The following is an 18,457-nucleotide window of genomic DNA, read 5'->3' on the forward strand; positions in this document are numbered from 1 at the left end:
ACACACACGCTCACACAGACAGACACACACACACAAACAGACACACACACACAACACACACACAGACACACAGAACACACAAACACACACACAAACTCCACATTGGTTAAGTTTGTGAACTCCTACCTGCAGTCGTGTTTTTCAAGTTCAAAATGCGGGTTAAAGTTCAGCAGGATCTTCTGGTGGCTCTCAGGGGCATAGATGACCCATTCACACATCTGGTGCGCCGTGTAGTCCTGTGGGTATCCAGGCGAGGTGATGTAACCTGCTTCTCCTGCGTTTAAACGTTCCCCACATTGTGCCTCTCCTGAAACAGGAAGAACAATAACTGTTGGTGAGGAGGACATGCTTGCCTTGAAATGCGACTCTACAAATATTGATGTTGGCCCATGGATTTAACAGCCCCATGATTTAACACAAGCAGTGACAACCTCAGATGGGATTCAGCGTGACATTACAGGCACTATAATGTAAAATGCAAGCTGGTAGCATTGTTGTCGCAGCTAACACGTCGCCAATGAGATTTTACAGACAGAACTGTTGGGTAGTGTGGCGTCAGGGTGGGAAGGTTGAAAGCCTCTCCTGCTTCAACAACAGGAGCCAAGAGTTGGGAGTTCATAATAGCCCCTCTCCATCCACTGGCATCTCTGCATTGGCATTGCCAGTGAGCACCTGAGGTGGTGCTTCTGGCATGACAGCCCTTTAAAAGTACTTCACTCTGCTTGGTGCTCTGAGGTTGGTAATGGTGGGCCTTTTGTCCAGGTAGGATTGCACTTTTGACCAGGAAATAACGTCAAAGTGTGGAAGACAAGGCTAGTGAAATGGGCAAAGCTCATTCAAGGAGACACTATTGGCCGAAAGGACTCTTTCAGTGTCATGACTTCAAAATGGACGGGTGGCTAATGCAGGAGACTGACACGCAGACCACACTGTCATTGGAACTAGCAATGTACAGGAATCTGAGATCTACAGAAACCGGTGATTGACTACGAACCGAGGAAGGGGAGAGGCGTCACTTTTTCTGCAACGGAAGAAGGCAGAAAAACATATCTCCTTTTGGAAACCATCTCGGAAGGGATAAGAAGCCAAGGCTGAATATTTCCACTGAGCCTTCTTCTCAGAAACCAACAGATTTTCCTTTTAAAGTGCAGTCCAAGCTGAACAGGGTCTCCTGTTCACCTTTTGCAAACGCTAATCCTTGCAGTCAGGGTCTCTGCCTGTGTCAATGTTAACACCTCATTATTCTTTAGCAGTCCTCCTGCAGCCTGCATAAAGGTCACCCTCCTGTGTTCCTTAAAGGGCTCGTTGCCTCAGCAACGGCGGTCCTACAAGACATTATGCCAAAGTTTACACACAGAAGGACAGTGGCATGACAAGCTCAGTCGTCTTTTATTATTTTAACTTTCACCTCTTGGAGATCTCCTTACTCCACTACAGTGCCCAAAACCGTCTCTCATTTCCACAAAGGTTTAAGAGGGCTAAGGGCCAAACACAGGTGCAAATGGGACGTTCGGTTCAAGAAACCTGGTCAGCATTGACAAGTTGTGACAAAGGGGCCTGTTTCCGTGCTGTATGACTAGGACCAGCCTTCAACTTTATAAACCAGGTGAACTTTTACAACTCTGGCTACACGAGGTCAGCTCTTTATTCCAAGTTATTTTTTCACATTGAGTTCAAAATCACAATCTGGCATTCCCGGGATTTGAACACATGTTCATCACCCACTACACCACTGTCTCACGGCAGTCTTTTAGAGGTGATGTGGGCACAAGCGATGTCAATATTTCCACTGCCATCCGCAGAATGGTGAGTTTTTTTTTCTGGGAACAGCTCACGTCTGGCGAGATAGGGCTGGAACTGGACACGACACACTCTCCTCAAGCCACTTTTCCTGTCGGCCCTGCTTTCTGACATGCCATGGGAACACAACCTTTTGAATGAAGTTCTCAAATTGCTGGCCACAATGTTTCTTTTCGCGTTATTATAAATTTTATCTGACGATGCTGTTGTTATGAACCCTTGGGATGTTTTGCAAAATGGCAGATGCCAAATGAATGCAGATGTTGCTGGTACCACTTACTAAGAGCTGTGCTGTTGTGCCAATTGTGCTTAGCTGGTAGTCACTGATTTGTCTGTTCACGTGGTGGAATTATAGAGATGATGGTGTGTGATCCTGGACAATGCTGTATGACCTGATGATTCTATCACAAAGAACGAGAGGGCACAGTCTAAAGTGAAGTGCAGACGTTGTGAGATATATATGTTTTCACCAAATGAGTAGATGGGATGTGGAACACCTGGCCTGGACATGTGGTGGAAGCAGGTTCAACTGAGGCATTCGGGAGGGTATTGGATTATTATTTGAACAGAAATAATACGCAGGGTTACGGGGTAATGGCAAAGGGATCGGCAATGAGAGAAAAATGCTCAAAACAGCCGGTGTGAACATGATGGGCCAAGTGGCCTCTTTCTGTGCGCTGACAATGCTGTGATTCCAGCTCACAGCCTTACACATGCAACAGCCTTTCCAACTGCTGGGAAATGGTCCACCTGAAGGACTGCATCAGGGAGTCATCTCCAAGCAATTCTCTGGAATTTTACTGACCTTCCTCACCTCCTCCACACCCTATCGTCCACCACCCAGTAGAATTTTGCCCCTCGACTCTACACATCAGTTGAGGGTAGTTTCTCCTCTGAAGAGCACTTGCTCTTCCTAAAACTCTTTATGTATGTCGGGGCAGAAACCAATGCAAACCACCCTCAGGACATGCACTCATTGGCACAGCTCTGGTTGGTCCTATTCTCAGGAGTTTGATTGAATGACCACTGACTATCACATTTACTGTTTACTCCCACATTCCTGTTGACAGCTATTCCACATGCCCATCTCCTGTCTACATGAGTCAGAAAGCCAACAGGCCTTCCTGCTTCCCTTTGCAGATCAGTCTTTGTTCCAGCTCAATTATTTTTCGAAGTGATAAACAAAGGTGTTTAAATGAAATAAAAAAAGACATTATTCACGCAGCTCTGACTTGTGGGCTTGTTCCCAGCAGTCAGCTGGATCTTCAATTCCTGGAAATTCCAATCCTACCCCTCAGCTTCCACACATGCAGACATCGACAGACACTCACACATACACACAGTTTTAACAGAGGCACAGACACACGTAGGTGGACATTCACACATACACAAAGACAGAAACAGAGACACAGACAGAACAGAGACTCACACAAATGCAGACAGAGACACAGATATAGACACACAATAAACACACATACAAACACAGGCACAAGACAGACGCACAGATGGATACATGTACACATGCAACACATTCCCACACAGACATACTCCCATGGGCAGACAGGCAGGCACACAGGACAGACACATATAGACTGACATCCACACACATGCAAATATACATATGAGACATATGAACACAGACAGACACACAGATACACACATATTAGACACATAGATGCATGCACACACCTAGATGTACACACATACCTAAACACAGACACACAAAGACAGAAGCAAATATAGATGGGTGCGTACACACACATACATCCACACACACACACACAGACACACACACGTAGCCTCTCATCAAGCTGTTTTATTGGGCTGAAAAACTTGGTTATGATTGGGTGCTATTCTTGCTGTCAAATGGGGAATAGTATATCACTTCAGGTGTCTGCGATTCAGACAGAGAGAATAACTTTACATTCGATAATGCCCACTGACCACCAACTCTGACATTTAAAAGATCAAAAGTCAAAATACAAACACAGATTTACATCCATATCCTGAATTGCTACCATGTTTTGTTTAAAATTAAACATGATCCTTTTGAAGCACTTTTTGGCCTCTAGCAGCATCACATGTTTCCGTCTTGAAGGTGTGTCAGATATACTGGCATCTGGGGTGGTACAGTGGCTCAGCTGGTTCACACTACTGCCTTTTTCTACCCTCGGGCACCTGTCTGTGTGGAGTTTGCACATTCTCCCCGTGTCTGCGTGGGTTTGCTCCAGTTTTCTCCCACAGTCCAAAGATGTGCAGGTTAGGCGGATTGGCCATGGGAAATGCCCATAGTGTCCAGGGATGTGCAGGCCAGGTGGATAAATCATGGGAAAAACAGGGATAGAGTAGTGGGGGAGGGGGGGTGGTGATCTGGGTAAGAAGCTGGGTAAGGAGGGTCACTGTTTACTTGATGGGCCATGTTAAGAAGAAAAGTCCTACTTTCTCTTATGCATAACTAGCAAAATGAAGATTTGAATAAAAATGTAACTCTTTTGGGAGCTATGAGACCCCTGCTAGAAATGCAAATCCACACTTTATTGAACCACATTATAACAGTATGCCTCAGTGCCTAACAGTCAGTGAAGTGCTGCTTTAATGTCGAGAATCATAACAGCCAGTCCATATACTGCACAGTCCCACAAACCACAGTGAAGTTCTCCCGTTCCACTCGATGGGCCGAATGGCCTGCTTCCACACTCTTACGGTTTCTGTTTTTTTTTTCGTTTCAGCCCTTAAACCGGGTCTGTATCTGATTTGACAGTGCTGGATGTTGGCACTGAGCATGAAAGATGGAAATGTGTAAGTCCCATATCTCAGTAGTACACACACAAAAGAAACCTCCATAAAAGCAAAATTTAAAAAAACGACAGATTTCAAAAGAAATGTCTCGCTGAAAAACGCATTGTTTCCCTAATCTCCAGCATCGACGTGATAGCATTTTATTTATGATGCCGATAAGTCTGTGTATTTTAGCTGAATGCAAACCAGCTATCTCTGCATCAGCTTAAGAGATAAGGCAACCCTGTGATGACAGGAAACATTTATGTGCTAAACAGCGTCCTTTAAGCACTGAAAGGCCTCCTGTCCTCACTGAGCTGTCTTGATGGAGAGATTACTTCGCCTGTCGCTTGCACCAGGATAGACAAAAGTTCACACAAGACAGACACCAGCAGCTCTTTTATTTGCTCGCAGAGACCCTGCTCTCTTGGTCTGCCTCACACTGCCACTACCAGGAACCGGTTCTCCTGGGGGCGAACCTACGGTGACTCTATAAAATACGATTTAAATTGGACCTTGAGCATCGTGCTGAAGCGTTTCACAGGAGCTTTAACAGACATTGAAGATAAAGTCACCAAGTTGCATGAAGAGACTAGAATTGATAGCAACACCTCTCCCACAAACCACTAGACTAAAGCCCACTCACATTGTTTCCACATTGACTGCATTAGATCAACTCCTCTCCTCCATGTGCCTCATAATTGGCTGAAATAGAATCCCATCCCCATCCTACTGGATAGTCTGGGAGTGCCGTTCGGTTATCGGACTCTCCCCGTGCTTCAAATGCACAAGCTCTTACTTGTACAAGTAAGAGATGCTTTAGCTTTGTTTTAATAGAGCCAAACTCCAATGTTTGTTTGTTTCCTTGATATGCTACTGCATTTTTGACGGGGAGAGGCTGAATAGGCTGGGGCAATCTTCCCTGGAGCGTGGGAGGCTGAGGGGGTGACCTTCTGGAGGTTTATAAAATCATGAGGAGCATGGATAGGGTGAATAGCCAAGGTCTTTTTCCTTAGGTGGCAGAGTCCAAAACTACAGGGTCTGAGGAAGGGTCACCGGACCCGAAACGTTAACTCTGTTTTCTCCTCCACAGGTGCTGACAGACCTGCTGAGCTTTTCCAGCAACTTTGTTTTTGTTGCAAAGATTTAAAAAGGACCTGAGGGGTGACTTTTACTTGCAGAGGGTAGAGTGTGTATGGGACGAGCTGCCAGAGGAAGTGGTGGAGGCTGGTACTATTACAACATTTAAAAGGTATCTGCATGGGTGCATGAATAGGAAGGGTTTAATGCTGGCAAATGGGAGTAGGTTAGATTGGGATGTCTGGTCGGCATGGACAAGTTGGACTGAAGGGTCTGTAACCGTGCTATATGACTCTATATTTTTTATGAATACAGTATATTTTTGAAATTAAAAACAAATTGGATACTCTGGGAGTATTCCCCCTTTTCCTTGCTCTTCAGTTGTTGTATTAAAGTCCCCATTCTCTTCTTTGCCCATCAAGTGCTCGGATCAGACATATTCCTTCCCCATCTACCCCCTCTACCTCTCGTCCTGTTGGCCTCAACTGGTTAGATACCACCACCACCACCGGCCAGGTTTCCCCAAGCCTCGAATTTATTGGAATCTACATTTGCTTGCCAGGTCTGATTCTGCGTTAGGAACAATTCCTGGTCCTCAGCGCTGACTTTAGTCAGGACCAGGAGGGAAGGGCATAATGTTTTCCCCCAGCACCCAATGGCAGGAAGAGCAAGCTGCATTCCACAACTCCTGTAACTCCACTGCAAAAAAATGTGGCTGTGAAACACTTTTGAGAACACCCCCGCCCCCCCAACACCAACTTTTGAGGTTGGGAAAGGCGCCACCTAAATGCAAACCTTTCTGTTTTTCCCATTTCCGTTCGCCGACTCATACTCAAAGCAAAGGGCAAGGGAGTCTCTCCCTCGGAACTGTGTACAGAAGCTGAATGACAGAAGGGAAGCTAGCGTCACATTAAGAATGATTTATGACGGTTTATATATGCATATTGCAAATGAAGTTGTCGAGTTGAATTTAAGATTAATCAAAATGTCAATCGTAATTTTTAAAAAACGTATTCCGAGGGCATCTCATCTGTGTCATGCGACGGTGCGGTTTTCCACGTCTGGAAATCTCATCTGTTTAGAATCTCCTCAAAGGGCCTCTGCTGTTCTACAAAAAGTCCACCAGGTACCGGAGATACCACTCAGAGCTCAGACACAACACAGGCACAAGCAGTTCTGTGATCACTCCTTCTCCCTCATTCCTAAGTGTGGAAGGAACAAACAAGAGCCATCCGTGTAGCGGGACACTCTTCAAACCTTCCAGTGCAAAGTGAGGCCATTTAGCCCATCCTCTCTGTCGAGGTTCTGTGAAATTGCTACCCCCTAATTCTTCCAATTGCCCTGTTTCATTTTCCCCTACATGGAAATGTCTCCTTTCCAAGTATTTATCTCATGACTATTACAATGGAAGTTGCTTCCACCAGCCCCCTCAGGCAACGTGCTCCAGATCATGGCAATGCACTGTGTAAACAATAACTCCTCACAATTCCCCAGTTCTTTGTCAGTTTGTCTAACCCTTGTATCGGTACACAGTTTTTTTCCTCAATGCAGTATCAAAATGCCTCGTCATTTTGAATGCACCGAATAAACTTCCTTTTTGGTTTCTAAGCAGAGCAGTCTTAGTTTCTGTAGTCTCTGCATGTCAGTGAGTTTTAAAAGTAAGTATCTAGGCAGAGCATGTCCTGCTACCCTCCCCAACCTCCTCAGCTTTGTTAAATATGTGAAGGCCAAATTGTCTTTTTAATGACCGCTGTGTTAGGCCCCATCCCGCACATGTTTTTCACTCCCCAGGAATTCACCGTAAAAGGTTGGCATAACTTTTCCTTGGTTCAGCCTGGCCTATAGCTGGGACGGAAAATTCGACAACAGCCGATCTGTGGGCGCAGTGGTAGTGTCCCACCTCCGAGCTAGGAGGCCCCGGTTCAAATCCCACAGCCATGACAACACTGAACTGGTTGGTTAGAAAATAATGATACGAGGGTGGCATGGCGGCTCAGTGGTTAGCACTGCTGCCTCATGGCGCCAGGGATCTGGGTTCAATTCCACCCTCGGGCGACTGTCTGTGAGGAGTTTGCACATTCTCCCCGTGTCTGCGTGGGTTTCCTCCGGGTGCTCCGGTTTCCTCCCACAGTCCCAAAGATGTGCAGGGTAGGTGGATTGACTGTGCTAAATTACCCTTCGTGTTGAGGGATGTGCGGGCTAGCTATGGGAAATACAGGGATAGGTTAGGGGCTGGGGCTGGGTGGGATGCCCTTTGAAGGGTCAGTATGGATTCGATGGGTTGAATGGCCTGCTTCCCCCCCACTGTAGAGATTCAATGAAGTGAGTTCAGATGGCTCCTGAGGGGTGTTCTGGACAGAAGAAGGCATTGTGTGGAAAGTTACTGAGGCTGACAACAGGTGATTTAGGCCTGCTGGAAAGGGAGGAAATGCAGCACCACTAAGTGTTAGGAGACGCAGGGAATTCCAGAGCTTGGGACCCTATCAAAAATAGAAATTGCTGGAAAAGCTAAGCATAGAATAGAAGAAGCTTTCATAGAATGCCTGTGGTGTGGAAACAGGCCCTTCGGCCCAAGTCCACACCGACCCTCACCCACCCCACATAATCTACACATCCCTGGACATTATAGCATGGCCAATGCGCCTAATCGGCACATCTTTGGACTGTGGGAGGAAACCGGAGCACCCAAAGGAAATCCACACAGACGCAGGGAGAATGTGCAAAGTCCACACAGACAGTTGCCCGAGGGCAGAATCGAACCCGGATCCCTAGCGCAGTGCTAACCACTGAGCCACCTGTGCCATCCTGTAAGGGAAATGTGTGAACAGAAATCAGAGCGAACGTTTCGGGTCCGGTGACCCTTCCTTGGAACCGATGGCAGCTAGGAAAATCATTTATTTTAATGCAAAATGTGGGGTGGGGGGGGGCGGTAGTACGGAGTAAACGATAGGTGGGGATCGAGCCCAAAGGGAGAGAGAGTCAGACAGACAAAGTAGTGGAAAAGTGTGGAACTTGGGATCCGAAGTTGCTGGAGGGAGTGACATCAATGCTACAGTGAGGGAAGGGGCTAGAGGAGAGGTCAGTGGTTGGCAGTGGTGACTATAAGAGTTAAGTAGCCAGGGGAATTATTCTGTATTCACTTTTCTTTTAACATTTTAAGAACCTTTCCCATCACATGTTGGCTTCACACCGAGGTGACATGCTTCGACTGCACAAACAAAATAAATCAGGGGGCGGAGGAGTGCGGGACCTTTCGGATACAGCCAGACGGGCGAAGCTGGAGAAATCCCACTTTAAACGATTTTTCTGTTGCTGCTCACTCGAGCAGCAAGTTCATTCCCTGTGCTGCTAGATTCATTACAGTGAAGAAAAGGACGTTGCTTTGGGAACACGGAAATGAAAACATTTCAGAGAAGAGTTTATTGGAAAGAAAACACAGAGATTACAGTTTAAGAAGCTGCAGGACTGGGCGCCACTGCACTCCAAGTCGATCATAATTAATGACAGAGAGATGAGGAAAGGGAATTACACGGCAAGCTGACATGAGCTGGAACGCTCTGCCAGGCACAGATTCAGTAGCTCCTTCTCGGAGAAAGAATAGGATAAACGTTTTCAAAAGGGAATGGGAGGTAATTTGGTGGTTGCGGACAAGGGCTGGTGAGATAGGATGGCTTCCCACCGATTCTATGACTACTCTGTAACACGGATATAGTGACAAAGTTACAAAAAGCAAGGGGCAGGCGATAACGCACAGAGGTCACTTAGCTTGTTCCTCTTGAGCTCAGGACCATTACCTACCACAAAGCTCAGCCCTCCCCTCACAACTTGGATAATCTCCTGGGAGAGGCAGCAAAACAGAGATAAAGGTAGGATCACACGTATAGGAAGGGTTTAGAGGGATATGGGCCAAATGCTGGCAAGTGGGAGTAGATTAATTTAGGATATCTGGTCGGCATGGACGAGTTGGACCGAAGGGTCTGTTTCCGAGCTGTACATCTTAATGACTCTATGATTCTATAAAGGAACACATGATACTCTGATCTATGAGTGAAAAATGACAACCTGTTTATGACTCTCATGAGACTCTGGCAGGATTTTCACACCTCCCCTTCCCCCATCGCCTCAACGTCAGCCTTCCTACTCCTCTGATGCTGCTTGGCCTGCTGTGTTCATCCAGCTTTACACCTTGTTATCTAATATTGTTGTTGCACTGGTTGGTCGCTGGACGTTGGGAGAGGTTTAACCTTAACCCGGCACTGATTGATGGCTTCTACCCTTCGGGTCTTGTCACACCATCAGGGGAGCCCCGGGTGAGACTGAACAGGGTGCTCTTCCAAGTTGGCAGGTGGTGTAAGGCAAGTGTTTCGAAGCAGTTTTTCCCCCAACCTGAATCTCGAGCGACATCACACAGACTGCAGCAGCTGCTGGAAAGAAGCGTGTTGTTTTATTTTTCCTCAGGAACGGAGAACTGGTTGGCTGTTTGCCGAAGAGGCAGCTCTCAGCTCTGCAAACTTAGGCTTGCCTTGGTTTCACCAACCACAACTGCTACTCGCTCCCCTCCCTCTACTGCTCCCTCCCTCAGACTCCATCTACCTCGCTCTGTGCTCTCCTGCGGCCAGTGGAGTGGAAATTTTGAAAAAAAAAGTGTAAGGAAAATGCTAGATATATTCGTAGGGGTTATGGGAAAGGGCGGGACGGGGAACTAACCGGATTGTTTCATTTTCTGAGAGCTGGTACCGACAGAGAGAGAGGGGGGGCGGGTGGAGAATGGCCTGTTTCTGTGCTGTGTGACACTCCTGTGATTCTGTGGACATGTCCAAGGTATTTTAAGAAAACCTCAGTGTGTATGACGTTGTGGTTTATCGATGCAGAAGCGGCCCTAGAGTGATGACACGAATCTTAACCTGAGCAGGGCTTGCACCTTGAAGAGATCTGGCCCTGTGTCAATGGGTTGTGTGTTCAAATCCCCTTCTTGAGTTTTTGAGTAATCTCGGCTGATACCAGTTCCGAGGGAGTGTTGCAATGGTGCAGGTGCTTTGATTTGAAATGCTGGGAACATAAGAAACAGGAGCAGAAGACCACTGAGTCTCTCCTGCCTTTCATCTGCCCTCCAAGTGGATGCAAAAGACCCCGAGAGGCACATATTTTGAAGGAGAATGGGTGAGTTCACCACAGCACCCCAGATCACATTCATCCTTCAGCCAACGTCATGAAACTGCTCGCACGGCCAGAACTGCGCTTGTGTTTTGTGGGATCTTGCTGTGCGCAATCGGCTGCACCTCCATCAGCTCATGACGAACCGCGGGTTTGGCCTGGGATCTTTCGGATACGTGTGGTCGGTGCCGTATAGAGCAGCTAATGCATTGGCTGAACTCCCACTGGTCGTTAAAATGTAAGGCTGAGTAGCAGCAACAGCCCGCCTTTGCATAGCGCTCTTACTACGGGAACACAAACCAAGGGGCTGAGGGAGGAAGGCAGATTGTGGCGCCGAGCCAACGCGAGAAGATGTCAGGTCATGACCAAAAGCTTGGTCAGAGCGATAGGCCCTCAGAGGCAGCTTCAAAACGGACAAGGTAGAGATACAGAGTGAATTCAGAGATTTTCTGAAGAAGGGTCCCGACCCGAAAAGTCAGCTTTCCTGCTCCTCTGATGCTGCCTGGCCTGCTGTGTTCCTCCAGCTCCAAATTGTGTCACCTCTGACTCCAGCATCTGCAGTTCTTACTGTCTCCGGGAGAATTATGGATGGTATTCTGGAGCTCTGGCCTCGGCTGTGGAAGGTGCGGCCACCAAAGAGAACAGGAGGCACGCCAGCAGCCTGAACTGGAGGAGCACATCGGTCTCAGGAGGGTTGTGGGGCTGGAGATGAGACGGAGCCAGACCTGGGGTAGATCCATGCTGGCTTTAGCTGTTTTCCGTTGGTATGGAGCGGCAGCTGCGATGGGCCTCGGTTATTGTGAAGCTGGGTGGGGAGCAGAGGAGGGCAGGAGGGTGTGAGGAATATCATCCAGCCGCTCCTATCCTTGATGACACCCCGGGCGCGAACCGGTTGCGGACGTGCAGTGCAGACACGTCTAAGAAGTTCTCGCTCTCAAAGGCGCAAGTCACTAAAGAGTGGGCACTGGGCCCCGCTGTCAGAGGGTCGGCGCTTGGGCTCTTTTGAAGCAGGGGAAGTCTCTGGGTCGAGGCAGGAAGAAAGACAGTGGGCTCCATTCGCTGTTGCATTGAAGAGGTAACTGAAGAGGGATTTACGCAGTTAAAAGTAAAAGCTTTATTTTGTACTAGGACTGAAGGACTTATTGTTGGCTGGATGTGACTCCCGGCCAAGAACACGAACGCCGCTCATTCAGCAGGAAAACCTCCGCTGCCCTGGCAGGGGAACCGATAACTGTTTTCACCATGCATATTCTTAAAAAAAAACACAATAAGCTGACTCCAGCGCCACATTTCGCACTGAACTTTACCTCAGGTAACCTTGGCCTGGTATAGACCCCTCTCCCAGCCTGCTGTGTTCATCGAGCTCTACACCTTGTTATAACACATTAAGTCAGCCTTGTTTCCATGACCACCATTGTTTATAGTCAAAAGATAACATTTCTCTTACTTATTGCAGCTGATTGACCATCACCTGGTCTCTTAAAATGAGTGGCTATTCAAATCAAAGCCTGGAGGCCATTCAGCCCCTTCAACATTGCCTCCATTTAGTTACTTCCTAGCTGCTCAATATCTCAGCTCCAATTTTCCACCTTGACTCCACATCCTTTAGTGTCCCTACCAACACCTTCCCCTGCACCCCTCAACAAAAAAAAAGTTAGTGGATCTATTTTAGATTTAGAATTTTCAATTGTCCCCCAGTCTCCACAGTGCTTTTCGGAGGCAGTGAGTGCCTCACATTTTTGCCAGCCTTCTTCGAAAGGCTCCAAATTGGATTAACATCAGGCAGCATGTCCACAACAGCAGAAAACCCTGTCAATCCTGCTCACAGCTGAACTTTGGAACAAAAGGCTGGCGTTGAGATATCTCCTCTCACAATCACAGTCCAATCCAGACAACAAAGTTCTTCGGAAATGTAGTGATGTAGGAAACGTGACAGTCAAATTGAGCTCGGTTAGCTCCCACAGACTGTGATGTAAAGAGCAGGCCATTCCATTTTCCATTCTGATCATGAATCTGTTTCCATGGGTTTCCAGATAATATGAATCCATGTGTTGATGATGCATTCATTTGCTGTTTGGTTGGAAGTGCCAAAAGTTTAACCTAGTGTTGGTTGAAGTGATAAACGTTGGACAGGACACTCAGGGAAACTTCTCTCTCAACCTAGTGCCCCTTGCATCCACCTGCGAGGGCAGACAGGGTCCTTGGTTTTGCATTTTGAAAAGCAGTAACTCTTTGATAGTGCAACACTTACTTAGTACTGCACTGACATTACCAAGTGAAATTCCCCGGAGGGGAGGGGACCTACGAAATCACAACCTTTTGATTCACTGGCTACAAAATGTTGAATTGCGCATGGTTAGACAGGTACTGGAGGGCTAGTTTGCTGCTGGGGGTTTGGGGGCTGGTGCTTTGGAGGTTTCTCGTGTGGGAGCAGGAAATCGGAGATGTTTGTCTGGCTCTGGGGAGATCTGAGGATGTGGCTCTGGCAAGGAGTCTTGTGGCCGGAGTAGGATCCGCAGAACTGCAGACAGGTTGGCTGAAGTTTTTATAGCAACTCACTGATTCTGATCTGTCCAGCGGTTACACTCATCTCACACACTATCAAATGACCATCAGGCACAGGCCATGATGACAGCTGTTAGTGTGTGTGGGGAGATGGAAAGGAAGAGGAAGGAATGCTACAGCTGAAATCAAATAGTTTATACCATCCTGATTACAGCTCATTTGCTCAGGATCTGTTATTAACCAGCCTTCTGAGTCATATGAAGTTGAGTGGAGCCATCAATGTCTTTGCATACCATATTTACTCATATAATCCTCATCTGTTTTTTATTAGGGGTGTAGCCTATATTCAGGCTATTATTGTATTTCCTTGAAAGAGAAAAACATTAACTTAATTATGGGGTTCGCTCCAAATGCAGGGTAACATGTAACTGATTAGATTTTGCTCTGTAATGTGCTGGACCTATTTTATAAAATTATTTATTCCAAACATACACTGCTAAAATCATCCATTGCCTAAATTTCTTACATATCCTATAGCAAACACCTAAAAGACAGATTATTCACACACTGAACCCTCTGGGGTCAGTTAGCTCATTTGTAATGCAGACTGACACCAACAGTGTGGGTCCAATTCCCACACCAGCTGATGTTACCACGAAGGACTCTCCTTCTCAACCTCTCCCCTCACCTGAGGTGTGGTGACCCTCAGGTTAAACCGTCATCAATTGTCACTCTCTGTCTCTCTAATGAGATAGCAGCCATAAGGTCCTCTAGGACTTTGCCAACTTTACCTCGGGGCTCTTGTAGTGCAGTGGCAGTATCCCTGTCTTTGAGCCAGATCAGCAAATGTTCAATTCCCACCTGCTCCAGAGGTGAGTCATAACATGTCTGAACAGGTTGATTAAAAATGTCTAAACAGTCACTTTCCCAACATTGATCACTGTGCAGTGTGCAGCACATATAAGATACAATTCAACAACTCAAAGATTTGACAAACACTACCACCCAGAAAAACAGGGGACAGCATGTATTTGGGAATGCCATCACCTTCCAGGACATACAACATTCCGACTTTGCCTCATATCACTCATCTTTCAAAACTTTTGGCACTTCCAACCAAACAGCAGTTGAATGTATTATTTACACAAGAATTCACATTATCCCAAAACTAATTGCACATTAAAACAGATTCTTCGCTCATGATTAAAATGCATTTTGTGGCTGTATTCAAGTTGGCTTCTGCATTTCCTACAATGACCACACTTCAATATACTTCATTGGTTGTAAAGTTCATAGAGTCCCTACAATGCAGATAGAGGCCATTCAGCTATTGAGTGTGTGCTAACCCCCTCTGAAGAGCATCCCACCCAATCCCTGTAACCCCACATTAACCATGACCAACCCACCTAGCCTACACATGCCGAGACAATTTGGCACAGCCAGTTCACCTAAGCTGCATATCTTTGGACTGTGGGAGGAACCTGGAGCACCTGGCGGAAACCCACACAGACACAGGGAGGACATGCAAACTCCACACAGACATTCGCCTGAGGTTAGGATTGAACGTAGGTCCCTGGCACTATTAGGCAGCTGTGCTAACCACTGCACCACCCAAAGCTCTTCAGGATGAAATTTTGAAATTATGAAAGCTGCTATATAAATTCAAACCTGCCTTTCTGATTTGTTATTGCGGCAGGCAGAACAGTCTTTAATCTGGGTATGTCCGGGGCTGTAACACATCCAAGGTAATTTGGTGCTGATACTGGTTGGGAAATGCCTGTCTCATTTTGACAGGGAGGTACTGGTTCCATGCCATGAATCCACTTACTTAGGCAGAGTTCCCAGCTAATGACTCGTTCCACACCAAAATATCCCTGCACAACTTTAAACATTTCCTTCAGAAACTAAACACAGCCCAAAAAAGGTAGGAGAACATTCCATCATGCATGTGGAATTAGAAAAAAAAATTCTCTTGTTTTTACTCACATGCTTTTACTCACAGTTAGGATACACTAGGGAGGAAAAAAAACTGCACTGACGTTCCATACATAGCCCACCACACCCAGACCAAGGGAAGTGGTCTGCCCTGTATTCATGGCAATGGTAACAAACCTCATAGAGTCATACAGCACAGAGACAGACCCTTCGGTCCAACCAGTCCATGCCAACATAATCCCAAACTAAACTAGTCCCACTTGCCTTCTCCTGACCCATATCCCTCCAAACCTTTCCAATTCATGTATTCTATTCCTATTCCTATTCTATTCATGTACTTATCTAAATGTCTTTTAAATGTTGTAATTGTACCCACATCCACCACTTCCTCAGGAAGTTCATTCCACACGCAAGCCTCTGTGTAAAAAATATGCCCCTTATGTCTTTTTTAATTCTCCCTCCTCTCACCTTAAAAGTGTGCCCCTAGTCTTGAAATCCCCCATCCTAGGGAAAAGACAAATACCATTAACTCTATCTATACTCCTCATTATTTTGTAAACTTCTATAAGGTTGCCTCTCAACCTCCTATGGTCCAGAGAGAAAAGTCACAGACATCAACCTGCCTAGAAACAGCATGGCGTCAGAAGATTTAGGTTTGAGTCCCATTGCAGAGTCTTTGATTTATTATTGTCACATATACCTAGGTACAATGAAAAGTTTTGTTTTGCATGCAGGACAGGCAGATCATACCATACAAATTGTATTAAGGTAACAGAAGAGTGAAGAATACAATGTTATGCCGACAGAAAGTGTACAAGGAGCAAGATCAACATTAAATGTAAAATTTCAGAAGTCCATTCAAGAGTCTAATAACAGCAGGGAATAAACTATTCTTGTATCTGTTGGTACGTGTGTTTAAGCTAAGATTTGAGCAGACTATCTGGACTAACAATTCAGTAAGCCACTGATGGAGTTTTACACTATCCAAAATGCCACCTCTCTCAGTGTGTCATTAAACAGAGATCCTGTCTGCTCAGGGAAAAGACACTATGGCATTATTCAAAGAGGAATCCTCCCTGGTGTCCTGGGCAAAACTTACACAGCAACCAACATTATGAAAACAAATGATCTGACAGTGCTCATGACGGGGGCTTGCTGTCTGTGCAGTTTTGGTTGTCATGTTTCCTGTATTACATCAGTAACTACACTTTAGAAGTAGTTAAGTAGTTGTAAATCAATTTGGGGCATCCTGAGGTTGTGAATGGCGCTATATAAATGCAAGTCTTTTCTCCTTACACTCGTATACCTAACTGTAGCCCTGGATGGAGGACAGTGCTTAGTTTGAAAAGTGTGAAAATGGAATGAGCCAGAAAGCAGCAGTTAAGCGCAGTAATGCTGAGTTTGAACCTGAAGTCTTGGAGAGGAAGTAAATTGTGTGAGGTAAATCTTGATTGCAAAACTGCAGGGTGGAACAAGACTACTTTCAATAGGATAGTCAGAACATAAGAGAAAAATTGAAATGAGTTGGACGGGAATAAAATATCACCTGATGTTTCAGGGGTATCAGAATTAAATCAATTACTACATAAATGGGAGACAACTAGTGAGAGAGAACTCCGTAACTGAGAAAGAACCTTGTAACTGTGAGAGAATTCCATATCTAAGAGAGAACTCTACAACTGAGAAAGAACTCTATAACTGAGAGAGAACTCTGTAACTGAGAGAACACCATATCTGTGAGAGAACTCTGTAACTGAGAGAGAGCTCCATAACTGAGAGAGAACTCTGTATCTGAGAAAGAACTCGTTAAGGAAAGGGTAAATGCAACATGGAATGCACAAGACTGGACAGTTTCACCAAGCCAGTGTCGCCACGAGTTAGATAGAAACCTCTTGATCTAGGTTAGGTATGGGGAACACTTCAGAAATGACCATGTGTTAATTTTAAGGATTGGGAGTGTTAACAACAACCTCACAAATGAGACAGGGGCTTCCCACTGTTCAAAATGATATTTGCATTTCTCTATCTTTATCCACTTCCAGACACAATTGACAGAAAAGACTCGTGGATTACGCTTAAACTTTTGGCAGTTCAAAAAGAAGTCCTGTGATAGCACCCCCCCCCCCCAACACCCACCCCCCCCCCAACACACACACACATTGCTTAAATGCTCACACCGCTTCCATCCTCCACTAATAACCACAGCCCTTGTCCCAGTCTCCCAGTGGTTAAGGCACAAAGTCGCTGAGCCACACTGACCAGAAGGTGTCAGGGCAGATTGCGGGAGTGTGAGGAATTAAAGTTGCTCTCTGTTACTGTAAGAGATGCCACCCTGCATAGAGGGAGAAGGAGATCTCTCGGTGGTTTCAGCTCCAGTGTCTGTTACCTTTACTGGAAAGGGCATTGGAAGCTGTGGGTTTCAGCAATGCATCCTTTGTCCACATTGTTTGCAAGCCCTCCGTTTCAACCATCCCCTTTTCCTCCTTAAGATCTACGTACACAGGTTCCACCACCATCCGATGCACTGTATACACTGACAGACCATGTGGCAACAGGTTTCCTTTCCCCTCGATATTTCACGGGCAGATTTTCTGTTTCTTTGCACTGAATTGAATTCAAATTTTCACGGCGCGCTTTGAACTCGCGCTGGGGCGATTCTGAGCCTTACAAACCAAAACAAAACACTCACGCTGGCTTCTGCTAACAAACAACTCAGACCGAGTGAGTTCTCAGCTGTGACTGGCAGAGGGCCTGTATCGCTGTTCCCCCTTTCCTCGGGGCAGCTCAGACACGGAGTGGAGAAGGGTGGGGGGTTAGAAGTGACGGGTCAGCCCTTGCTCAAAGCGTGGAGGATCTCGCTTGTCTGGGCGCGCCGGTAAGGAGTCACACATCCGCACAGGAGCGAGTTCAGATCGGTTTGGAGATTGCAAACTGGCCCCCAAGTTTTCCGAACGCAGAGAAGGAGCGAGGAGGCAGGCCAAAGCTTTCCCTTAACATTCCCTAAGACAGCAAACCGGGCTCCGGTTGAACCCGGATCAGAGGCATACTGTCCCGGATAAACCTGGACCAGGGATACTCACTGTCCCGGTCAAACCCGGATCCGGGGGATACACGCTGTCTCGGTTAAACCCGGATCAGGGGGATACTCACTGTGTCGGTTAAACCCGGATCAGGGGGATACTCACTGTCCCGGTTAAACCCGGAT

The 18,457-nt window shown here is 46.4% G+C and overlaps 1 protein-coding gene across 5 annotated transcripts in view; it reads right to left on the reverse strand.

The window, feature by feature from the left end:
• Positions 1-18,457, reverse strand: part of LOC109911439 (neuropilin-2-like) — a 100,927-nt gene that overhangs the window by 79,146 nt on the left and 3,324 nt on the right. For all 5 annotated transcript variants that reach the window (XM_048598634.1, XM_048598633.1, XM_048598635.1 and 2 more), the window contains one exon: positions 127-307. In XM_048598634.1, the coding sequence (XP_048454591.1) occupies positions 127-307 (181 nt within the window). The remainder of the gene's footprint in view (positions 1-126; positions 308-18,457) is intronic.

This window comes from Rhincodon typus, chromosome 7 (assembly GCF_021869965.1).
Source record: "Rhincodon typus isolate 14 chromosome 7, sRhiTyp1.1, whole genome shotgun sequence".
NCBI lineage: Eukaryota > Metazoa > Chordata > Chondrichthyes > Orectolobiformes > Rhincodontidae > Rhincodon > Rhincodon typus.